Consider the following 24,191-nt stretch of genomic DNA (forward strand, 5'->3'; position numbering starts at 1 on the left):
TAGAACTTTTCTTTCTGAAAACCTTCAGATGTGGCTGTCAAATATAAAATGTATCATTCACAAACATACAGACAATGGACAGGCCAAACAACCAGTAATGTGAAACATAGCTGTGTGTTATCTTGTCTTCAAAGGGGAAACACACACTGTATGTAAACAGGTAATCAACATGCCCTTGTATGACACAGACCAGGTTCATGGTTTCCCCGTAACACGTATCTCCACATCTATAGGGAGGTGAGGAATATTATTTTGGAGTAAGAAGATATGTTTAGTTTGAATTTTAGTGGAAAATACACTACCATCTACACAGATGGAAATGTGTAGGCACGCCAAGTTTTCTTGCCACTAAGCACTAATGATAGAAATTGATTATGTTAAGGGCTGCAGGTAAATGGCTCCTTTTCTGTAATACAATCGCAAATTTCTAAAGCAAAAACAGTATATTGTCCATTCATGGCCTGGGCAATGCTTTCTCGATCTCTAGAAATTCTGCTGTGCCATCATGCATCAGTTAAGAATTCTTTACAGACATAGTGAATCAGACTATCTGCCAATGGTAAACACTGATTCCAGAATAACAACCGACGATCCCGAGCTATGAAATCTGAGCACTGGCAACAAACACACACCTCACAAAGGAACCCTTGAACAAAAAAAAAATCACCTTTATTGTCGAAGCATTTTCTGGAAACAAAATAAAAAGCCTCGAGTTTGAAATATTGAACTTTTCCAGCTCAATTCCACTTTTTTCCCCAATCATTTCCACAAGACCGATCTTCCGCAATTCCTTAAACTCTGTTTCTTAATAGCGAGCGAGCACTAAGGGATCACTCATGGTATAGATGCAGTTTCATAGAAGAACAGTTGCACAGGTATGAAACACGTGGTAATTTGACACTGGGAGCTGGTGTGAGCAAGGGAAATCAGTCCCAAAGTTCCTTGCTTCACAGACTTATTCCACTTGAAATATTGCAAGCTAGAACCCAAAACAATATAGAAACTTGTCTAACTTAGAGTTGAAGTCTTGGTTGAGCTGGTGTGCACCAAGACTCAATCACTGCATCCATGCCATTTAATGTACATCTTGTTGTTCTTATGGACCTTCATATGTTGCGACTTGGGCAGAAGTCCCAAGACTAAATAATATTGCAATATCTATTTCACGGTTTACTCATGATGCCATTCTGATAGCACAGACTGAGAATGCCCTATCAGATAACCTCCTTGCTGGAGCTAGGTACTCTCGCTGAAGGAAGTTCAGTACTAACCATGAATCCCTTAAGCATATTCCTTGGTTCGCCTGACCAGAAAACAATCGGGTCAAGTGAGCATTGGAACAAGAGGAAGGCTCTGCTACCATTAATTAAAATGACTATATTGATTCCAACAGTGCTTAGAATAGAGTCTGTCTCTGTAGATTTTCTTTGCCAGATATATCACTGTTACGCTATATGGTGACCAGCTATAAGGGTTTTTCTTCTGGGTCAGATTTCACCACATACTTTCTAGAAGTTCCAACTGGAAGTCATTTGTGCTGAATTAGGTTTTGTCCTGAGCTCACTTTTTGGTGCACTACTGGCTTCATCTGAATTCCAAAGTCAATTATGCTCTTTCATGTCCAGCCAAAACCTCTATACTTAGGCAAGAAGCAGAGTGCACCATGTTTGAAGATAGGTATGTCAGCATGCTGCGAGGAAGCTACCGGGAGAAACAGAGGCTACTGATGAGCTCATATTGTGCTTTATGCATCCTGGGATGGTTCAGAGTGGTCCATGTATTGCATCGCGATGAAATGCTGGTGTTCCCCAGGACTGAAACTCTATTTCTTGTTTAAAAAACGGGATTTTTCGTTAGATTCTATTTACAAGAGAAAAATCATTATCTGTACTCTCGATGCCACTGACACATCTAGGTGAGTGGAATCAACATTGTAGATATTCAAAAGGTTAGAGCAGCTCTACCTCTGATACGCTCTACAGGAAGCAGTCATACCAGTACGCTCAAGCACATTATTTGTGGACGGGATGGACCCAAAGGGCTGTTTCACAAACAAGGTTCACAACATTTCAAAAGCAAGACCACCTCTTCACGACAATCCGATTTATACAAAGTTGTTGTTTTTTTAAATGACAAATGCAATAAAATTGATCTGCCTTTTGGGGGAACTTTGGAATAATTGAACACATATTTTCTTGTCATTTTATTCTTCTTATAGCTTTTCTTCGAGTAGATGCATCTCAACTTGTCTTGACGCTAGCACTAATGTGCATATGCCTATCCATGTATTTTTCCTAAAGACTCCCAACAATACCATGTGGAAGGCTCGGATATCTATTTGAATGCACAATAAATTGGTTCATAAACAACCAAGAAGAACAATTAAACATGGTACATTGAACACACAGAAATCATAAATTAACTTGCACAGCTGCAAACTGCAAATAATTTTTTTCCACTTATTCAGATTAAGTTAACAATTCCACTGTTCACAGGCAGAAAGCATATTAATTCCATTCAGAAGCATAAATCAAGGCCAGAGTGCAGGGACTACTTACTTCTCTCTCCTCAGCTGCAGCAGTAAACAAGACAGTGCTTCAGGATGTTCTGGTTAGGAAAAGATAAAAACACAAAAAAGACCTCTTAGAATACATTTCCAATGTGTTCACGTGCACGCGACGCATGCGGAATCTAATCCGCACGATTTAGAAACAATACTGAGCTAATCCTTGTCCTGGATGTGCTCTCTGCTCCTCCTTGAGTCTCTTTAATAGTGAGACCCGGTCTCTTGAGCTCTGGAATCATGCACTGAAACCGCATCTCCTCCACCCTGGAGGACCGCACCGCGAGGCCGAGGCTCCTTCCCTCTCACACAGAAAAGCGAGACGCAGATCTGATCTAAAAAATAGACGCTGTGAGGTCCAGCCATTTTGTTTTCTCTTTAGAACATTTTACTGGAGTATCTAGTAGCCTCCTCTGTTAGCTGGAACTGTAATACCCAATTTGTACCGATGCACACTACTGCACTTAAATATCCAGTCTCCTGTCCACTTCTATTCCCCTCTTGACGCATCTACTGAGAAACTCTAGTTCCTCTAGATCACTGGAACGCAGTACTAGCCTCCTCTCACGAATACTGAATAGAGATCCTGGTTCTTCCCACTCACTTCGGTATCTGGCCTCCCTCCCTTTAGAATACTGTCAGATAGACAGACTACCAATCACTGAAAGAGTGTACTCGAGTTTGTCACGTCCTACCTGTAAGACTGCATTGAGATCCGCAACCTTTAGAATCGTACGCAGCATGGAGGTACAATCCTGTCTTCAATACTCAACTGGACTGCAAGAGGGGGTCTCCTGCCCAGGAACGGACTGTACGGAAAGACAGTCTTCTCTCCAAATGCCTTCAGACACTCATCTGCTCTTCCCTAGAATACTGCGGTATGATGATACACTATCCCTTCCACATCCCTGTGGTGGAAACCCCATTCCTTCATCCACAGAATGCTGTAATGAAACTCTCATTCCGAGACCGTATAGTTTGATATAATGTTTAATTGAGACTTATGCACTGAAATACAATACTGCCTCTCTTGAAAACTGTTCTGAGAACATTCCTCTTCCCTTGTACAGCCTTTTACAGAGAGTCCAGGCCTCATGCGCTCAGAGTCCACTTCTTTACTCCAGTACTATGCGATCATACTACATCTCCTCCAGACCCCCGAGACCTCGTGACCGTAATACTGTGGAAACAATTCCACTGAATCTATAGTGGGGTTCCAAAACAATCTCTTCCAGAAGATCCAACAGTTGTCATTTACAAGCAATTTTAGCATTCCACCTCTTTTTATTTTTATTTTTTTAGAACAGGTAGGGTGGCAAATTCTGTCCCAGTTTAGTAAAGTGAAGCAACAACAGTGTCACTCACCTTTGTACTTTAAGTGCTGCAGGATTGGAATGATGGTCTCCAAAGGGATGTTGTGCGCCAGGAAGAGCTGCCACGTGCAGTACTGCTCAAACGTCTCCCAATCCAGGCTCTGAACTAGAAGGAGGGTGAAAAGAAACCCAAGGCTAGTCACAATGAACTTGCTCCGGCACTATGAAACCCACCCGGTGCCCAGCTAACGCAGGCTGGGGTCAGGCGTACTCTCTGGGTATGTTTATGTTTATTCGGCAGTGCTAGCTGTGGCTGCTAGGAAGGCACCATTGTAGGTAACGACCGAGAATTTGGTCAGCAGGCAGGACTCTAGCACACTTTATAAAAATACAGCGTAAAACACTTATTTATTACAAATAACTTTGCTGGAACTAGCAGTCACTGAGACCCAAGCAGGATTGTGAGATTTAAATTATTGTACTGATAAACACAAGCAAGTCATTTATAAAGACCAGAAGAACCAGAGTGGTTGGGCTGGGGGATTATGTGGGGGAAAGAACAATGTAGGAGTATTAAACCTGCATTTAGGACAAGGGTGGACTCCAGTTTCAGGACAGTGAACATCTCCAATTGAACAGTAAAATCATTTTATTTATTGAACTTCACCGTACAGGTATGCTTGCCGGCAGCAGGAAAAGGTTATGGGTGGACGGGGGGAGGTGACATTTCAGCAAAGGCAACGAACCATGGCATGCCTCAGCCATTCACCTTTTTTACTAACCTTCCCTCATCACTTGGTTTAGAAAGCAGATCAGCCAGCCTCCCCATATTAGGAGGCATGGACAAGAAGATACGATCTCAAATGGCGCTAAGAGCTGGATTCCCAGGACTTCATTCACAAAGTGAGATTTGGCTTGTACTGAAGGTCCCTGGTCCAAAATCCGCAAGCAGTGGTTAGCTTGATGGGTGTCTGAAGAGCTGGCCGATTGCTATAGGGTGTGACAATACTGGAATTGTAGACACAAGTGAGGAAAGCGTAGCACCCTCTTTTTGCTGCTCACCAAGCACATGCCGGGTCAGTGCCGCCCAATAGAACACTCTTTTTAGGGTCATCTGCACATTACCATGTCTGGTTTGACAAATGATCCTGTGAAACAATACCCTACATTTGCTGAATTAAAAAAAGAACTAAGTCCTCCGTCACTTATTATTTTGGCAGTCTCAAGCTGCAAGCATGTATTTCCTAAAAAAAAAAAAACAATAACAAAAAAACAATATATAAACAAGTAGCAGCCTGCTAGGTTATTTAATGTTTGCTGGCACGTGTTTTAAGGAGGTACCATTCATCCATGTGAAGTCCAAGTCTATACCAGGAAATTCAACAATGCACAGGCATTAAAGTTCAAAACTCTGAATGGCAATGTTTTAATCACTGAGGGTTCGAAATTAGCGCGATTCTGGACCAGCACGTGACTCTAAGAAAGTGTAACTCAAAGTACGGCCCGGGGGCCGCCTGCGTTTCTCCTAACCTTCACATGTGGCCCCTGGTTAACAGCAGCACTTGGCTGCTGTTTACTTCAGAGAGTACTAACCTTCAGAAAGATGTTAAATAAATGGGGAAGCGTTTATCTACAAACTTAACGAAATAAAGGAAAATAAGCAAATAAAGTATCCTGCTCAATTTAACCACACACAAAGCCCCACTCCCATCCTGTTAGCATCGATGCGGCGCTGGGGCTCAGCACAGACCATACTTTGTGGCCCCTGGGTACATGTGTGTGATTATTTATGCTCTAGGTTTTAGGTATTTGACAAACCCTGGTCCAAAATTTCTCTGTTACATTCAAGCAATAAATTGACTATTCTAAAAAACAGTTGCTTCAAGAACTAAGCCAATTTATCCTCAGCCACAAGAGAAAACGGGGAGAGGAGGCTTAAAATGCAAGAACACTAGTGTTACTGTACAGTGTGAGGGAAGGAAAATAAAGGATGGCGACTAACTCAATCCAATTATTCTCTTGCAGGCCTCTGGGCCTTCTGCGCTCAGGAGCTGATGCAATTTTCATTATCGTTAATAATGACCTTTAGAAATACATCAACAAAGAGGCTCGCTTAGTTCTTCCAGGCACCCGTTCAACTCAGAGGAGGGGAAAAACGTTCACAGGGCTAGAGATTTCATTAAAAGTGACAAAGAGGATACACAGATCAACAGTGAGCGGCAAAAAAAGGACGAGCTGGAAAGTCGGAGGGGGCAAATGGGGAGAGGAAATGGAGGTAAAAAGAGCGGGAACTGATGGGTAGGATGGCCAAAGAGTCCAGGATTTAGAGTAGGAGACTCTGGGAACCAAAGAGGGATTGGGGGTTGGGAAGCAATGTGCGGCATAGGTTTAAGATGATTGATTTATGGCTAGGGCGCCGGGAATTTCAATTTTACAGCAGCAGCATTTTCCGCAAACCTATGGATTTGATACATCATCCACGGCATAATCTACAGATTTTAGCAAAAACATTCGTTTCAAGCTCAAATAGATCAAACGTTACTAAAACACATGTTGCTGCACGTTGGACTGCCCTTCGCGAAGTTTGCCTGGTAACCTTTCTGTTGCTTATTGCTCTATTTGGGTGTCAGACTAGTCATAAAGAGGTAAAACCTCTGCCCAGACAGGGTTAATATGTGTAAAAGTTATAAAGTAACGAGGAAACACGAAAACAACATTTGCTGCATTATACTACGCAATTTCCCTTTCCTTACCGTGTAATTCAGTAAACTCTGCCACAATTTGGTCCTCTCCTACCCCTTAATTCTAGCATCCCTGGCTTTGGCACACGTTTCACATCCATACTTATTTCCTTGGACGCCCCCTCCTTGGACCAATTTTACTCACCAAACAAGTAAAATCCCTCTTGCAGACCTTCAATGGATCTCCCACCATAAAATCCTTCCTCCCTCCACTCTTCCAACAACAAACATACCAGGTCATTAACATCTATTTCAATGGAGTCACTAACAGTACATGCTCTGGCCTTCGGAAAAGCATAAATGGCACTGGACACGTGTCAAAGCATCTATAAGGAAAATGTCACTTACCCAGTGTAGATCTGTTCGTGGCATGAGATGCTGCAGATTCACATGCTGTGCATTATCCTGCCATCTAGTGTTGGGCTCGGAGTGTTACAAGTTGTTTTTCTTCGAAGAAGTCTTTTCGAGTCACGGGACAGAGTGACTCCTCCCTTTCGGCTCCATTGCGCATGGGCGTCGACTCCATCTTAGATTGTTTTCCCCGCAGAGGGTGAGGTAGGAGTTGTGAGTATACTAGAGGTGCCCATGCAATGGAGTAGTAATGTATGTACCTAATGTCTACTAAAACAATATTTATTTATTTACAATTTTCCATGCAACTAAAAACGGCTACAGGCTAACGGGGAGGTGGGAGGGCGCATGTGAATCTGCAGCGTCTCATGCCACGAACAGATGTACACTGGGTAAGTGACATTTTCCGTTTGGTGGCATGTGTAGCTGCAGATAAACATGCTGTGCATAGACTACCAAGCATTAATCTCCCCAAAAAGCGGTGGTTTAGCCTGTAGGAGTTGAAGTTGTCTGAAATAATGTTCTTAATGCAGCCTGTCCTACTGTGGCTTGTTGTGTTGCTAACACGTCTACACAGTAATGCTTAGTAAATGTATGAGGCGTAGACCAGGTGGCTGCCTTACAAATTTCTGTCATTGGTATATTCCCAAAAAAAGCCATTGTGGCGCCTTTCTTTCTAGTGGAATGCGCTCTTGGTGTAATAGGTATATCTCTTTTTGCTTTAATGTAGCAAGTTTGAATGCATTTAACTATCCATCTGGCAATGCCTTGTTTGGATATAGGGTTACCTGCATGAGGTTTTTGGAAAGCTACAAACAATTGTTTTGTTTTACGAAATTGTTTTGTTCTGTCACTGTAATACATTAGTGCTCTTTTTATGTCTAATGTATGCAAGGCTCTTTCAGCTACTGAGTCTGGTTGTGGAAAGAAGACTGGGAGTTCCACAGTTTGGTTTAGATGGAATGGTGATATGACCTTTGGTAAGAATTTTGGATTTGTACGGAGAACCACTTTATGTTTATGTATTTGTATAAAGGGTTCTTGAATAGTAAATGATTGTATTTCACTCACTCTTCTAAGTGATGTGATAGCTATTAAAAAGGCTACTTTCCAAGTCAGATATTGGATTTGACAAGAATGCATGGGTTCTAATGGTGGGCCCATGAGTCATGTTAATACAATATTAAGGTTCCACAAAGGTACTGGTGGTGTCCTTGGGGGTATGATTCTTTTTAGTCCCTCCATAAATGCTTTAATGTCTGGGATTCTAAAAAGTGATGTTGTATGTGTAATCTGCAGGTAGGCAGATATTGCAGTGAGATGGATTTTAATGGAAGAGAATGCTAGATTAGACCTTTGTAAGTGTAATAAATAGCTTACAATGTCCTTTGTGCAGTCATGTAGTGGTTGAATTTGATTAGTGTGACAGTAGCAAACAAATCTTTTCCATTTGTTTGCGTAACAATGTCTTGCTGTAGGTTTTCTCGCTTGTTTAATGACCTCCATACATTCTTGTGTAAGACTTAAATGTCCGAATTCTAAGACTTCAGGAGCCAGATTGCTAGATTGAGCGATGCTGGGTTCGGGTGTCTGATCTGTTGTTTGTGTTGTGTTAACAGATCTGGTCTGTTTGGTAGTTTGATGTGGGGTACTACTGATAAGTCCAACAGTGTTGTGTACCACGGTTGGCGAGCCCAGGTTGGAGCTATTAGTATTAGTTTGAGTTTGTTATGACTTAATTTGTTGACTAGATAAGGAATGAGTGGGAGAGGGGGAAAAGCGTAAGCAAATATCCCTGACCAGCTGATCCACAGAGCATTGCCCTTGGACTGAGGGTGTGGGTACCTGGACGCGAAGTTTTGGCATTTTGCGTTTTCTTTCGTTACGAATAGGTCTATGTTTGGTGTTCCCCAGCGGAGGAGGTGATCCTGTAGGATCTGGGGATGAATTTCCCATTCGTGAGTTTGGTGGTGATCTCGACTGAGACTGTCGGCTAACTGATTCTGAACGCCTGGTATGTATTGTGCTATTAGGCGAATGTGGTTGTGAACTGCCCAATGCCAAATCCTTTGTGCTAAGAGACAGTTGTGACAAGTGTGTCCCCCCCCTTGTTTGTTGAGAGAGTACATTGTTGTCATGTTGTCTGTCTTGACAAGAATGGGTTTGTGGGCTACTAGTGGATGAAACACTTTTAATGCTAGAAAAACCGCTAGCAGTTCCAAGTGATTTATGTGAAGTTGTCTTTGTTGATTGTCCCATTGACCCTGTATGCTGTGATTGTTGAGGTGTGCTCCCCACCCAACCATGGAAGCATCTGTTGTAAGGGCCGCATGTGTAATCTTGCATTTGGGACAATTGCTATGCATGAGGACATCATTCCTAGTAGTTTCATTACAAACCTTACCATGTAGTGTTGGTTTGGTTGTATGCTTGATCTTACATTTTGGAACGATTGGACTCTTTGTGGACTTGGAGTGGCAATTGCCCTTTGTGTGTTGAGTGTTGCTCCCAAGTATTGTTGTATTTGGGATGGATGCAGATGTGATTTTTGGTAATTTATAGAGAACCCCAGTTTGTGTAGAGTTTCTATGACGTATTGAGTGTGAAGAAGACTCTGTTGAGTGTTGGTTTTTGTGAGCCAGTCGTCTAAATATGGGAATACGTGTATGTGCTGTCTCCTTATGTGAGCGGCTACTACTGCTAGGCATTTTGTGAATACCCTGGGGGCTGTTGTTATTCCGAACGGTAGCACTATGAATTGATAGTGTATGCTGTGCATTACAAACCTTAGGTATTTTCTGTGAGAAGGATGGATGGGTATGTGGAAATACGAATCCTTGAGATCCAATGTTGTCATGTATTCCTCCTTTTTTAATAAGGGAACTACGTCTTGAACTGTTACCATGTGGAAATGATCTGATTTGATGAAGAGATTCAGTGTTCTGAGATCGAAGATAGGTATTAACGTTTTGTTCTTTTTTGGAATCAGGAAATATAGTGAGTAGACGCCTGTTCCTTTTTGATGATTGGGTACGAGCTCTATTGCTTGTTTTTGTAGCAGTGCTTGGACCTCTATTTGTAATAGGTCTAAGTGTTGTTGAGACAGTGTGCGTTTTGGGTGGCACATGTGGAGGGAATGTTGTGAATTCTATGCAATAACCATGTTGGATAATTGATAGAACCCATGCGTCTGTGGTAATATGTGTCCAGTTTTGGTAGTATGTGGTAAGCCTCCCCCCCACTGGTGACAAGTGTTGGGGTGTTGTGACATTGAAGTCACTGCTTGGTCTGGCTTTGTTTGGTTGGTTGGAATTTTCCCCTTCCTTTTGGGAATTGTCCTCTATAGGAACCACAAAACCTTCCCCTTTGGTATTGTGATTGATAGGTGGGTCTGGTTTGAGAGGTGGAAGGCTCAGATGTTTGTTGCCGAAACCCTCCTCTGAATTGTGGTTTTCTAAAGGTGCCTCTGACTTGTGGGGAATAGAGCGCGCCCATGGCTTTGGCCGTGTCCATGTCTTTTTTCATTTTTTCAATGGCTGTATCGACTTCCGGCCCAAACAACTGTTGTTGATTAAACGGCATATTTAACACCGCTTGTTGAATCTCTGGCTTGAACCCAGAACTTCGCAGCCATGCATGTCTGCGAATGGTTACAGCCGTGTTGACAGTCCGTGCTGCTGTGTCTGCAGAGTCTAGAGCGGACCTTATCTGGTTGTTAGATTATGGCCTGTCCTTCCTCCACTACTTGCTGGGCATGTTTTTAATGTTCTTTGGGCAAGTGCTGTATGATGTCTTGCATCTCGTCCCAGTGTGCCCTGTCGTAGTGTGCAAGTAGGGCTTGTGAATTCGCAATCCGCCATTGATTGGCTGCTTGTGATGCCACTCGCTTGCCTGCAGCGTCGAATTTTCTACTTTCTTTGTCAGGTGGTGGAGTATCTCCTGACGATTGAGAGTTTGCTCTTTTCCTTGCTGCCCCTACAACCAGAGTCCGGTGTGAGCTGCTGTGTTATGAACACAGGATCTGTTGGGGGTAGTTTGTACTTTTTTTCAACTCTAGGCGTGATAGCTCTTCTCTTTACAGACTCCTGGAAGACCTGTTACACGTGTTTGAGCATGCCCGGGAGCATCGTCAGACTCTGATAGGAAGCGTGGGTGGATGCCAGAGTGTTAAAAAGGAAGTCATCCTCCACTGGCTCTGTGTGCATTGCTACGTTGTGGAACGTAGCTGCCCTGGATAGTACCTTCGTATATACAGTATGTGTGGGTGACTGCATTATAGGTGTTCCCACTGGTGACAATTGTGGTGAGTGCGGTGGGGACGGTTGTGGTGAGACCATTGGTGGTGGAGATTTGTCTCTAACCACTTTTGCCTTAGGTTGCATTTCTGTTTCCTGAAATGCAAGCTTCCTTTTTGATTTGAGTGGAGGTAAAGTCTGTATCTTGCCAGTCTCTTTTTGGATATGTAACCTCCGTTGTGTATGGTCAGGCTCTTCCATACCTAACTCTTGCTCGAATCGATGTCTTTCTTTGAGTTGGCTGGAAAGTCCTTACTCTTCTGTATAAGAGGTTCTTTTCGGCTCCGAGGCCGCTTTTTTCGGTACCGAAGTTTCTGCTGGTGTAGTCTTTTTCGGTTCCGAGGGGATTTTTCGGGGTTTAGTCGATTCGATCACTCAGTGTCTAAATCGTTCGGTGCCGGATTCTCGACCGGAGTCGGAAGTCTTCGGCGCACTCCTTGGCATTTTTCGGTGCCGATGTTTGGTCACCTTCCTTTCGGTGGGTTGAGCCATGGCCTGCTGGCGGTGGCGTCCCCATGGCCGTAAGTGTTTTTGTATGAACCTGACTTTGGGACGGGGCAGGTTTACTCACGGTTCGTTGCCCCGTCAAGGGTCGTTCACTTTCGGATTCATCCGAGTCCGTCTCTTGGATGGAGATACTTTCCTCCTCTTCGACGTCGAGCTGTTCTTTCGTTTTCGACGCCATTTGCAGTCTTCTTGCACGTCGATCCCTCAAGGTCTTTTTCGATCAAAACACTCGGCAAGCTTCACAGGTATCATCTCTGTGTTCGGGTGACAAACACAGGTTACAGACCCGGTGCTGGTCTGTATAAGGATACTTTGCGTGGCACTTAGGACAGAAACGGAAGGGGGTCCGATCCATTAGTCTGGGACGACGGGTGTGGTTGGGCCGAACAGGCCTCGGTGAAGAGTGGAAGCCCTGAAGGGCCGCCGAAGCGGTCTTGATGTCGGTGCTGATACACTAACACGGTACCGAGCAATAACAATACCATCAAATTTTCGATACTATAGCTAACTTTCCCGATTCGAAATAAGGAGCGAAGAGGAACACGTCCGAACCCGATAGCGGAAAGAAAACAATCTAGGATGGAGTCGACGCCCATGCGCAATGGAGCCGAAAGGGAGGAGTCACTCGGTCCTGCGACTCGAAAAGACTTCTTCGAAGAAAAACAACTTGTAACACTCCGAGCCCAACACTAGATGGCAGGATAATGCACAGCATGTGTATCTGCAGCTACACATGCCACCGAACATCTAGCTATTTAAGTTCCTGGAGAAGTTTTGATAGGAGGCTATGAAGAAGCCAGGTGGCTGGATAGAAAAAAAGGAGTACACACTGACACCACCCTTGGCCTCCACTTCTGTTTTAATAGTGATATTTCAAACCATTTTACTTTAACTAATACCATTATCAGGATGGAGAATCAGTGTTGTGCTGAACTTATTACCCACGAGGAGTACTCCAGTAATACTTACCAGGGTGATTCTTGCACTACTAGTTATTTCCAAGCATTCCTCGAGAGTCCTTTGGCGTCTGATCTAGTAAGGGCCAAGATCTAGGGTGATTTTTAACAGAGCACAAAAAGTTCATTTTAACGTCTAGTCCCATGTACCACACCCCTCCATATACAACTATGTGGTGGGTGGGCGAGGTGTTGAAAGGAAAGAAAAAGTTACTTATTTTCAGTAACACAAACAATTCATAGCTCTTTTATATTGGCAGGAAACACTGTCTCTGCGCCCAGGTTCTGTGCCCTCCAGTATCCTTTGCAGGATGTCTTGGGGATGCCTTTTAGTTGAGGTGGACTTTTCCTTTCATTTCACTACATTTTCCATCATTCTTTGAGTTCTAAAGAAGATTCACCAGGATTGGACACAAGTCATCTTATTGCCAATGGACTGCCCAAGGAGGGTGTGATACACAGACCTCCTGAGACACTTCCCGTGTCTCTGCTCTGTCTACCTCTAAGGCCAGATTTTTTGTTCCAGTCAGAGGGTCAAGTTCTACACCCCAACATCCAGGACAGCCACCTTCATGTGTGGAGAGTTGAGACATCTAAGCTCCTTCCACTTGTCACCAGAGGTTGGCGTTGCCCATCCATGAAGTGTGCCTACTGAGAAAGGTTAAACAGTTTTGTCACACGGTATGTGGAGCAAAAGGTGGACCTGCAGAAGGCACATCTATACAACGTACTGTGCTTTGCCTCTTGCTATCCCGGCAGGGTTATGCGATGGGCATGCCCTTTCGGCATTTATTTGCTTCCCTAACCAGCCACCTTTATTTAAGTCTCCGATGGTGATCAAATTTCAGAAGGGACTAATGTAGAGTGTTTCCGTACACTTATTCTAATGCTCCAATGGAATTCGAATTAGATTTTTACTTTTTGATTAGGGCTCTGTTTAAAAACCTGCACAGTTCTCATTTGCTGATCTTCGAAGTTGTTCTTCCATTACACTGGTCATTATATTGGTAAGAGGCATAAGTGAGCTGCAGGCACCGTGTGTTCATCTGCCTTTCATATGTTTATATCCAGACAAATTGGTCCAGGACTAAAGCAGATTTTCTTTCCTAGGTGGTGACCCCTTTCTATCTAGGTCAGTCCATCACCCTTCCTTCTTTCACCACCGTGTCCCACCAAGGAGGAGAGACTACACCGGCTAGACCCCAGGAAGACAGTCAATTACTATATTGATTGTACGAAGGAGATGTACTCTGACTAGCTCTTTGTAGGGTATGTAGGCAACAAAAAAGGACTAGGCAATCCTGGAGAGCTCTGTAGGAAATTGGGTTATTAGTGGTGTGGCCTGCACAAGTAATAGGTCCACAATTCCCCTTACTGGGAACCACACACCTCATTGTAGCGCTTGACTCTCTCAGGGTAGCGAGGCAGAGTAATCCAAGGCCTACTCAGGGGAGGGGGTGTGAGCGAGTAATCACCGTTCAATGGCACGCAACAATAAATGATTGTCCAGTTAGTAATTTTTCTTTAGAGAAAGGAGAGGTACATTTATTACACATACTTCTAAATACTAAGCAGTAATTTACAAATATGTATGTTGGTAAATGGAAAATACCATAGATGACATCACATATTCACCACCATCCCCCTAAAGGGGTCATTAAATAAATTATCAACTGAGTACATTATTAAATCAAAGCATTTAAAATAATCAAGACGTGTTTGAGTATTTTAAAAAATATATATTTTCCTGCAATAAAACTGTAATTTTCAAAGCAGCCCCTAAATGGTACCAGACTGTAATTGCATTGCATTGCAACCACAGACGTCTGCCACAGAAGGCATGTCAAGGCATATATTTCCTTTAGGCACTTTGAGGCCCTTCAGGTCACAGAAACTGCAACCACAAACATAACTCTAGACAGCACAGCACTCCCAGCTGTAGATCAAAAGCTCCAGCCTTGGGAGTACTTGAAAATACTGAGGAAATCCTGGAGGGGTCATTGAATTAGTAACCCAGCAAACTTAGGGCCAGTACTCACAAAGGCCCCTTGAGGGGAGGCAGCTGTGCTCCTGTAGCCCCCGTCAGGTCTCCTTGGTGAAGTTGGTGGTGCCCCACGCTATTTTAAGGCCACCACAAGCAGAAAAGTATCAACAATGAAGCCCCGCAGGGCATTATGGGGCGCTCCTCTGGGAGCAGCAAAAATGTTATGAGCGGCTCTCCTACAGTACCGGGGAGAGCTGCTGCATTTTCTGCACAGCATTCATGGTCTAATTTCGAGGTGCCTGCTCCTACCTGGGCACCCTCATGCCACCAAACTCTGGGGGCAGCTGAGGGAGCCCACCCCCACTGCCCCACTGCCCCACTGCCCTGCCAGCTTCTGTGCAGTGTGCACCTCCAAGTGTGACCACGGGAGCCGGCAGCTTCCTTCTCCCAGCCCACCCCTGCGGGCAGAGTGTAGTCTTCTGCGGTGGCTGCTCCGCTTGTCCCCAGACAAGGGCATGGGGAGCAGTGATGGTGCCAATGTAACTGGAGGGGTATGGGGGTGACTGCACTCCCCAATCCTCTATTGCTTTGGGGGGCCAGGGGTGGGGGGGCCAGGGGTGGAGTCCCCACCCCTATTTTTAGTACAAACAGCTCAGGGGATGAGGTTCCCGGTCCAGTGGAATGTCCAAGGAGGAGACTCCTTGCATAAACTCTTCCTGAAGGGGAGAAATCCTGCACCGACCCTCGGGCCCTGGCTCACCCCATGGGTATTGCTAGGAGAGGCAACAGAGCCTCACGCGCAACGTTGATGAGAAAGGTTGCCAAACTTTTAAATGCCGTAACTCGGGCCCAGTTAGGCGGATTTTGACAATCTTGGGCCCATTTTACTCCTTACTCCTAGTAGCGAGCTCTATCCACCAGGGGCAGTTGCTGCAAACCTCCTCACCTCAAAAGGAGTTGGTTTTCCTGGCTGCCTGCGCCGCCTTCAATCTGGTCTTGGTTTCTGAGTGCAAAGATCCAAGGGCTTTCCTCCAATTGGTCCTCAAGGGGTGTACTGGCCCATGGGGAAATCGACTGGCCCTTTGGGTCAACTGTATAAAGTCCTTAGACCTTTGTGGGCATCAGGGGTTCCTCCTTCCAGTTCTCCATGGTAGTCCCAGGATCTAGCAGTGATGCAGGGAAAAAAAAATGCAAGGCAAGAGGAAGGGCTCCCCCTTATGCAAGAGTTTTTTAAAGGTAAGAGGAAGGTTCTAGAAGTCAGGCACCCCTGGCCAATCCTAGGGTGCTACGTCACCTCTCCACGCCTATCCCAACCCTCCTGTACAGCAAGCGGGGACAGTTCAAAACAGCATCATCCAGGAGCCACTGGTCACATCTGCTTCTGAGTTTTCAGCTCTGTCCCTCGGTGATATCACTACCAGGATCTTGAACACCAATATTTCAAAGACAGCCTCCTCCTGGGTTGGCTCCAGTTGTCTGGGCTTCCACCTTTGCTCAGTGGACTTTAGCAGGCCATTCCCTGGCACAGTGTGACAGCTGACCGATTGATGCAGGTCATTCCGCCCCACCCCTTCCCTCCTCAGGAGCTGGGTGAAGTACTGTTAATTGCTCTCTTTGTGAGGGGAGGCCTTTGTTCCTGCTGCTGGAGAGAAATATAATTTACTGGGCACAGCAGGGTGACAAAAGGCCTGGGCTCTGATCCTGAGCTGAGGCAGAGAAATACAATAATTCTGGATGACCCATATATTTTACAGATATAATTTGGGAAAATACATAATTTATTTTCCTGCACAGGTTGTACACCAATTCAATATGTCAATTGTCTACGAAGGCCAAAAGGAAGCAAAACTGCACTCTAAGGCAGTTCTCTCCCTATGTGTATAATAAAGTGACATTACAGACAAAACAGTACATCACAGTGACTTTCCCTGTTAGTGTACACTAACATTATAAGGCCTATCCCAGGTCAATATCTAATCCTGCAGAGTCCCCACTGCACCAGGCTATCTGTGCGCAGTTCCTGGGCTGCAAACGACAGCAGTCTTCCATGCGCAGCCCGCACGTGTGCACACGCATGCACACCAGTGTTTACATGTAACCAGCCAAGTGTTCCTTACCTTGCTGTGTGCAGTTCATTTGCCATGTGATTAACCACAGGTGAGACATGTAGTGAGACTCACCCACAGTAAACAATCCAAGCCTGGGTGATCCAAAAAGCAAAAAAATCTGGGCGTACTAAATGGGCAGAACCCAACTGCAACAAGGTCTTTATTAAGCTGGATCATTGTGTGCATTAAAATCTGCTATGACTGTCGAAAAGGCACATCTTGAGGGAATCTGTGCTTACTCGACCAGAGCTGGTGCCAGAGGCTGAAATTTGACATGTGGCAACACTGGTATCCCAACACACTTTCGCTAAGCATTACTGCTTGAGTTCATACGTGGGAAAAGGTAGCCATTTCTCATGTTCTGTGGTCCAAGATTTCCTTTTTGACCAATGCTTCAGGCCCACCACAAGGGAGACAATCTATGAAGCTGGACAAGGGAGGCAATCTATGAAGCAGGTGAGGTATTTGCAGGTAGAAGTGTCCATCAGAAGAAAAAGTTGCTTATCTTCAGCAACAATCTTTCAAATGGATATTTTTTCAAGCTGCAGATTCCTCATAATACCGCCCTCTTCCCTGTTTGGAAGAATTGGCATAGGCCACCATATTATTAAGAAGATTCCAATATAGCTATTTGAGTGCACTACCATGACTGATCTGTTGCTTCCTGAATTCTGCCACTAAATGCATGGAGAAAATGGTTGGGCACTCCGAGTGGGCACAATGTGGTTCCAGGGAAATCGCCTGGGTGCTGCTTCCTGCACGTAGAGTCAGTGCTGCCTACTGGCATAGGAGGGCTACAGAAACTTTCTGGATCTTGTCTGGTGCCTGGGGACATTCAACAGGTGAGGGATCTGCAAGTAGAAGTATCTAACGGGAAGATAGGATCCCAGGAGTAGCTGGGAGAAAAAAAAAGCTGCTCATTGTAGTAGTTCTCATCCTTGAGCCTCTTCCAATAAACAAATGACAAGTTGTTTCATGGGATGCTACTGGAGTGCAGCTGTCTTAGAAAAATAACTGACTCCAAACCGAGTGTCGTGGGTTCTACATCTTGTCATGCAGTAGCAATAACTTCATCTTTTTTCCACACATTTAGTGGCATGCAGTATAGCCGGCACAGTCGAAGAAATTCAGTGTGAATCATATGACCAAACACAACACAAGGACTGTAGAAAGAATGAGTTGTATAGGAAGTAGATGAAACATCCACTTTTACTTGCCCTATTCTAAATGACCCTGAACATCATCTCAAGCTCCAGTCCACTGCTCAGCACTCTTTGCTTCACAGCATGCTTTGCGCTAATTAAAAAAAAATCCTTCATCTATCATTTCCACACAAAGGGGAGGATCCACTGATCCAATGGGACCCCTTCCCACTGTAGTAGGAAGTGCATCAGTCTTCCCCCCTACAGGTGTCATGATCGGGGGGGAAGGAAAGAGAGTCACTGCTTTGGTACAGAGGAGCCCCTTGTGGGGGCCATCTCTGCCTCTCCCGTGCCTATTTCCTCAACAGGACACTTTACGGAAGGACGGAGGCTGCTGGAGCCCTCAAGGACTGTTGGCATTGTTGATATGGATTCTGTGACCTGAGCCCACTGGTTTAATAACTCCCCTGGTTTGCTGCTTACTAAACACACATTTAGAATAGCGGGGCTGCAGAGCACCCTTAGATTTAGAAATGTTGGTGTCATTTTTGATCCTTTTGACTCTCTAAGTGATCTCAGGACCTAACAGATGCTCACCATCGAAAGGAAAATTTAAGGGGTGCTGTTACACCTCAGGTCTAAAACCTGACACCCCAGGCAGGCATGCCTTCAGAAGAGGATGCTAGTGTTGATACCCGTAGCCGCTGTGTCTGCTGCCTCCACTGGCACACCAAATATTAGCACTGCCAACGGTCTTGCCCTCAGTGGCAGCTACTGTCCTCTCTCTTTTGATAGGCCTGTGGAAGATGCTTCACCAGCTCCTCATTCTCCAGTATTGTATCTTTCATAGATTCATATGCTTAAATCATTCCCCGTAGTCGAAGTGGGGGTCCCACAGTATCATATAAAGCAGTAAAAAAAAATGATATAGAAGTCAATGTAAGACATTCCCTTTAATAGCTTATTAACCTCATTTAAAAAGACCTAAAGTCCAGCCAATAGCACCCTTTAGAACTCTCAATCACAGAGGCTCCAGTCCTTCAGATTTCCTACCAAGCGTCGTGTCATGGGAGTCTCCTTGAGTTCTGCTCAGTTTAATCCAGAGATGCCCTTCAATCTGAGGAAGACAGTGATGAATTCTCGCAGACTGAAAAATTCAGTAAATGGGCTAAGTCTCCTGCAAAAAGTGCCACCAGGATCACAGAAAAAGACTATAATAAAGACCCACCATGGATCTTCAGGGCACTCTAAAAGATCTGAGCAACATCATGCAAAAAAGGGAAGAATCTCCTCTAAAAAGGTTCACTCTGAACCCTCTACTCCACCTATGAAAGAGATTGCCCTGAAGAAATCTTCCGAACCCCTATATTGACGACGAAACCACTTAAAAACGGTTTCTAGTTCAAAATTAGAATTCTCGTTAGAGAGCATCGTCCACAACCTCTTCGTTGTTTGCAGCGTCTATGGTGACTGCTTCCACAACTATGTTTACATCGGCATCTTCACCTATGATCATCTCATCATCATCATCAATAGCGTAGTCAACTATCACAACATCAAGAATCCTTTCCGCTAAGAAAGCACCAGCAAAGAGACACTTGACGAGGGGGCTGTCGACGCAACACCACCGTCGGTGATGACATAGTCAATGGCGGCCCTGTCAACAGCCCCATTGATGAAATAGACAGCCAGAGAAGCATTGACGAGGGAAAGGTCTACGGGATCAACTATAGATCCGTCAATGACAGCAACACAAATAGTCAACAACAGTTCCAATAACAACAAAACGTTTGACAACACCTTCATTTCTACCTTTGTTCAAAATTCCAATAAGACAAAAATCACCAACAGAGACAATTTTACCTACTCACACATTTCAGAGCAAGGTTTCACCTTGCCCACCAGCACACTTATTTGACTATGATGAATCCAAGGACGATGGACTCTTTGGAGTAGCTCATATCTGAGCTCCATGTAAAGTTCCAAGAGGACAACAAAGATGAGGAAGAGTATTATGGACATCAATTTTATGCCTCTGAGGCACAAACGGGGCAGTACGTTGGTTACGACCACCATAGGCAGAAACAATCAGTTAAAATGCCATTGTCTCGCATTATTAATCTACAAAATATGCTCCAGCATGGTTAGAAAAGATTCCTGGACCCAGCAACAACTGCTCTCCCAGTACAAATGCCTAGGCCAATACGCTCTTTTCAGGTCTCCACACTGGTTACTCGCCCATCGCGTGTTTTTTCTGCACCAACGGCTCCATTGCCCACACTGGCTGCTACCTTAGCTGATCCTCCAGCAGATGACGCATCTTCCACAGATAAAGAGAGAGAAGAAGACGAAATCAGAGACAAAGCCTCAATTCCCAATTAATGGGATGAATACTTAATCCCAAAACCACCCCCCTCACTACTACTACGGGTGGATTCTCCGCCGGACATCCGTGGATTCCATAACCTTATGGAGAGGGCAGCAAAAAGGTTTCCGTTTTCTTTATCTACAAAACAATCGGATTGTTTCATTTATGATATTAAAGAGCCCATGAGGAAATCCATCATAGCCATTCCTATTGTAGACTTTATCTGGGATGAGGGTCTCAAAACAATGAAAAATTCCTTCCTAGACTGGATAAAAGTACAAAGCACTGGAGGAGTCTCCGGCATGTTTGATTGACCACCCTAAACCGGACTCTGTGATATCGCAAGTGGCCCAGCGTTGCCCTAATAATCCATATACCCATATTTCCATGCCACAGGACAGAGATGGTCGTAGGCTTGACAATATTGGGAAGCAATTGTCTTCCATGGCTGCCACTAAAGTCAAGGCTGCAGACTCCCTGGCAATACTAAACCACAAGCCAAGAGGCCAGGCAAAGGTCATAAGCGTGGTTTATAAATGGTCTGTAACAAAGTAATGACTTTGAAGCTTGTTTTATCCACGGTCCATTTCAAATACTCAAAGTCTATTAAGGCATTGCAACACGTTGAGGAAACAAGACTACAACAGTAATTAACTAGCTGACATGCACATCAGACATGGTCCTTGGATTAAAAAAAAAAAAAAACATACTTTCATCAGGACAGGTGCCAAAGATGAAACTTATGCATAATATCAAAAGGGGCTCAATGAGGTTACTTTACACAATAGTAGGCTTTCAAGTGAAAGTTTCAATAAGAGTAAACCTAATTTTTAATAACTTTAAGTGTAATTAAATAATTTGAGTAAAGAACCTTAATACAAGGCTATAATGATACCTTATTAAAGAATACTAATGGTCCAAAGCATAAAGATTAACTAGGGAAAGAGGCACCTCTCCAAACAACAAGCAGAAAAATCTGAACCATTTATATTGAATCCTATGAGGTAGTTATTAAACCTGAAAATAGAATCGGTGAACCCAACATGAAAACATAGTCCACCACCTGATTTAAAAAAGCATTTCTGAGCGAAACTGGTTCAAGAATCAGGGTCTGACATTTTGTGCTTTATGTAGAGAAAAAAAGATGCTCTGATGAAGACTGTCAAAGTCCAAACCCAGGGTTGACCATCGAGTGATGGGGTTCCTGTTTGTAAATGTCTGGGTGCTATCTGCAAAGAATAGCTACCTTCCACTGGTAAATCTGGAAATGTCTGCTTATATAGTGTGTCTTGCCTCCTACCGTACCACTAGGAGTGTAAATAAAATGTATAGTAGCTGGAGCTGGAAAAGGCTACTTGTCTGTACTAAGAATATGTTCCTTATCAATATTCTGTATCGTTCAGCAATCTGGTGATAGGGCTTACAAAAATATTTTTTTTAATGTTTGTTACGTATGGCTATCCTAGATGCCCTCTATCACTTATTTCAGTTTCTGAATCTTATAACCCACTGCTATGACATAGCAACAGATGATAACAAAACTGGTTATCCACTGTTGCTGCATCATAAAGGCTTCCCAGGCGAGGCTGACAGGGCTCCCAGAAAGTGTGTCAGTGCAGGTCTGCTTTGACTGAATGCAGAAAGCACAGCTGCAAGAGACAGAAGAAAGGCAGGGAAGGTGGTGGGGGGTGGTCAAGGATAAGGGGCAAGTTTTTTGTTTGTTTTTTACCTTTGAGACAGGCATACATAACAAATCCATGTTATATAGGGCTCCCTTATCACCTCTCTACCACTGGATAGCAATGGAAAGCAATGGCACATGATTTTGGGGACCATACATAACAAACCTACAGATGGTTAAAATGTGAATTATGGGGATGTTTTTTCACCTTGGGGTCCTTCACTCTTGTCTATTTGAAGTCACTTAGCACCCACTGGTGAAAAACTTCCCCATAATTCACTGTTAATCATCTATAATTCTATATGCTGGTGTCAGCCACTGGGGAGGGGAATCTATACAACTCATAATTACATCAGGGTTCATCACAGTGGCCATCTGGATGCAAGCAGCTGTTATACACAACTGGGAGAAAAGAAAGCCAGAAGATTCAAAATATCACCTTTAGAAACAGGATGTTAACAAGTAGAAAGATGCCTATACAGACTTGGGATTGAATGGAGGTCTAAATTACCTCTGTGGAGTCCATTGTCTTCACAAACAAAATGCCCAAGCGCATTCTTTCTGTAACGTGTTTAATTTCTAAGTTCCAAACTGTAAATAACATTGAGACTAGATCACCGTAATGAACAGGTCAAATGGTTCTTCAGGTAATTCTGAAAAAGATATGCATGGAGAACATATGTGAAAGAATAAAGATGAATTGATGTCAAATAGGCACTTTGCACACAGAAGTTGCAAGATTACTACCCATCGTAGGGCCCAGTAGCAATTTCCCACAGGTAGTTTAAGTTAGCTGTAAATCCCTTCCTGCTTTAGGCATTTTATTATACCTGAGAAACTCCATGTACCACAGGCCAATACATGCTTGTATTACAGAAATCTGAAAATCTATTTCATGTTATGGTGCGGAGGAAGTTGGCTGTATTTGTAGTACCAGAACCGATAGATCTTTTGTGCAAATTCAGCTGCTAAATGTCCTAAACTCAAAAACATACTGACAATCCTTGAGCTGGATATCAGAAAATACAGGAAATACAAGATGCTAAAGTACGCTCATGTGAGTCTCTGCCAACCTTTATCATGGGTACAAATTTATCAAAAACTAAGCTTTTATCAAGTCAATCTGTGTATCCTATGCACCTGTTACGCTAACCCAACCCTCCACCCCCAATTGCCATCAGTAATGACACCATTTTAGCATGATGCCTCTTCGATGATGCACATCATTTTCTAATTCATGCAAATTCTAAAGCAGCACAGGATGCCATCCAAGGACCCGCATTCCAATTCTAATATCGCAATTGTTTCAGTGTGGATGTCTGCTCCTTCCACATTCGCTTTTAATTCTCGCCTTCTCACACTCCTCAAATCAGAGGCATTTTCTAATTTGCTACAGTCGCCCTCATGAGAGAACTTGTTTTATATGCAAAATACGAGGAGGGAAATGGGGCCCGACTGCCATATGCCATGTCTTTTGGCTCTCTTCCAGCTCCTAAACTCTGTATATACTACAAGAAAGCAGCAGAGCAGACGTCAGTCCCGCATATATTTGACGCTGGTACAGACTCTCAGGGATCTGGCAATTTCCTGGGGGCACTCAGCAAGCTGCAGCAACTGGCAGGCAATGGTAGCAGATGCCACCTCCAATTACCTGCATTATTAATGAGAGCTTCAGTGGCTGATGATTTTGAGTAATTTAGCTAGTACAGATTCATGGCATAATCTGCCTGGAGCTCCGGCACACACTGAGATTTCCGAGGGTGTTGCATATAAAGAATGTATTCAGATAAATGCACCTAATGACGGTCACAAAGGATAAACGCTGCAATTACTGTAGAGTTCAGACGCAGTTGCGATGAGAACCAAGCCACAATCTCACCACTTAGATGAGGACCATCAAAACCAATAGGAGATAGCAGTGCTTAATTTGTAAACAATAACGTGCAACTGGCCAAAGCCCTCCTCTGAAACACACAGCTGCTGCAATTAAATGTGCGAACAAGAAATACCGAGGAAGCCTGATCCTGAAACCATCCCGAGTCTCTTCATTCCATTTACAGTCAGTCCCTGCCCCTTCAGCTCACTCTTGCAGCTTTCTCCCATTGTGTTGCTTTTTAGTTTTTCACTTCCGCCGCCTTTCCCATATGTGGCTTTTGCTCGCAGTAAATGCTTGAGGCAGAAG

At 44.1% G+C, this 24,191-nt stretch overlaps 1 protein-coding gene across 1 annotated transcript in view; it reads right to left on the minus strand.

Moving 5' to 3' along the window:
• The window catches only part of INTS3 (integrator complex subunit 3), a 383,756-nt gene that overhangs the window by 90,968 nt on the left and 268,597 nt on the right, over nucleotides 1-24,191 (minus strand). The window contains exons 24-25 of the mRNA XM_069218194.1: nucleotides 3,929-4,042; nucleotides 2,559-2,607 (exon numbers count right to left, since the gene is read on the minus strand). Coding sequence (XP_069074295.1) covers nucleotides 2,559-2,607; nucleotides 3,929-4,042 — 163 coding nt within the window. The remainder of the gene's footprint in view (nucleotides 1-2,558; nucleotides 2,608-3,928; nucleotides 4,043-24,191) is intronic.

Source organism: Pleurodeles waltl, chromosome 12 (genome assembly GCF_031143425.1).
Source record: "Pleurodeles waltl isolate 20211129_DDA chromosome 12, aPleWal1.hap1.20221129, whole genome shotgun sequence".
Lineage (NCBI taxonomy): Eukaryota > Metazoa > Chordata > Amphibia > Caudata > Salamandridae > Pleurodeles > Pleurodeles waltl.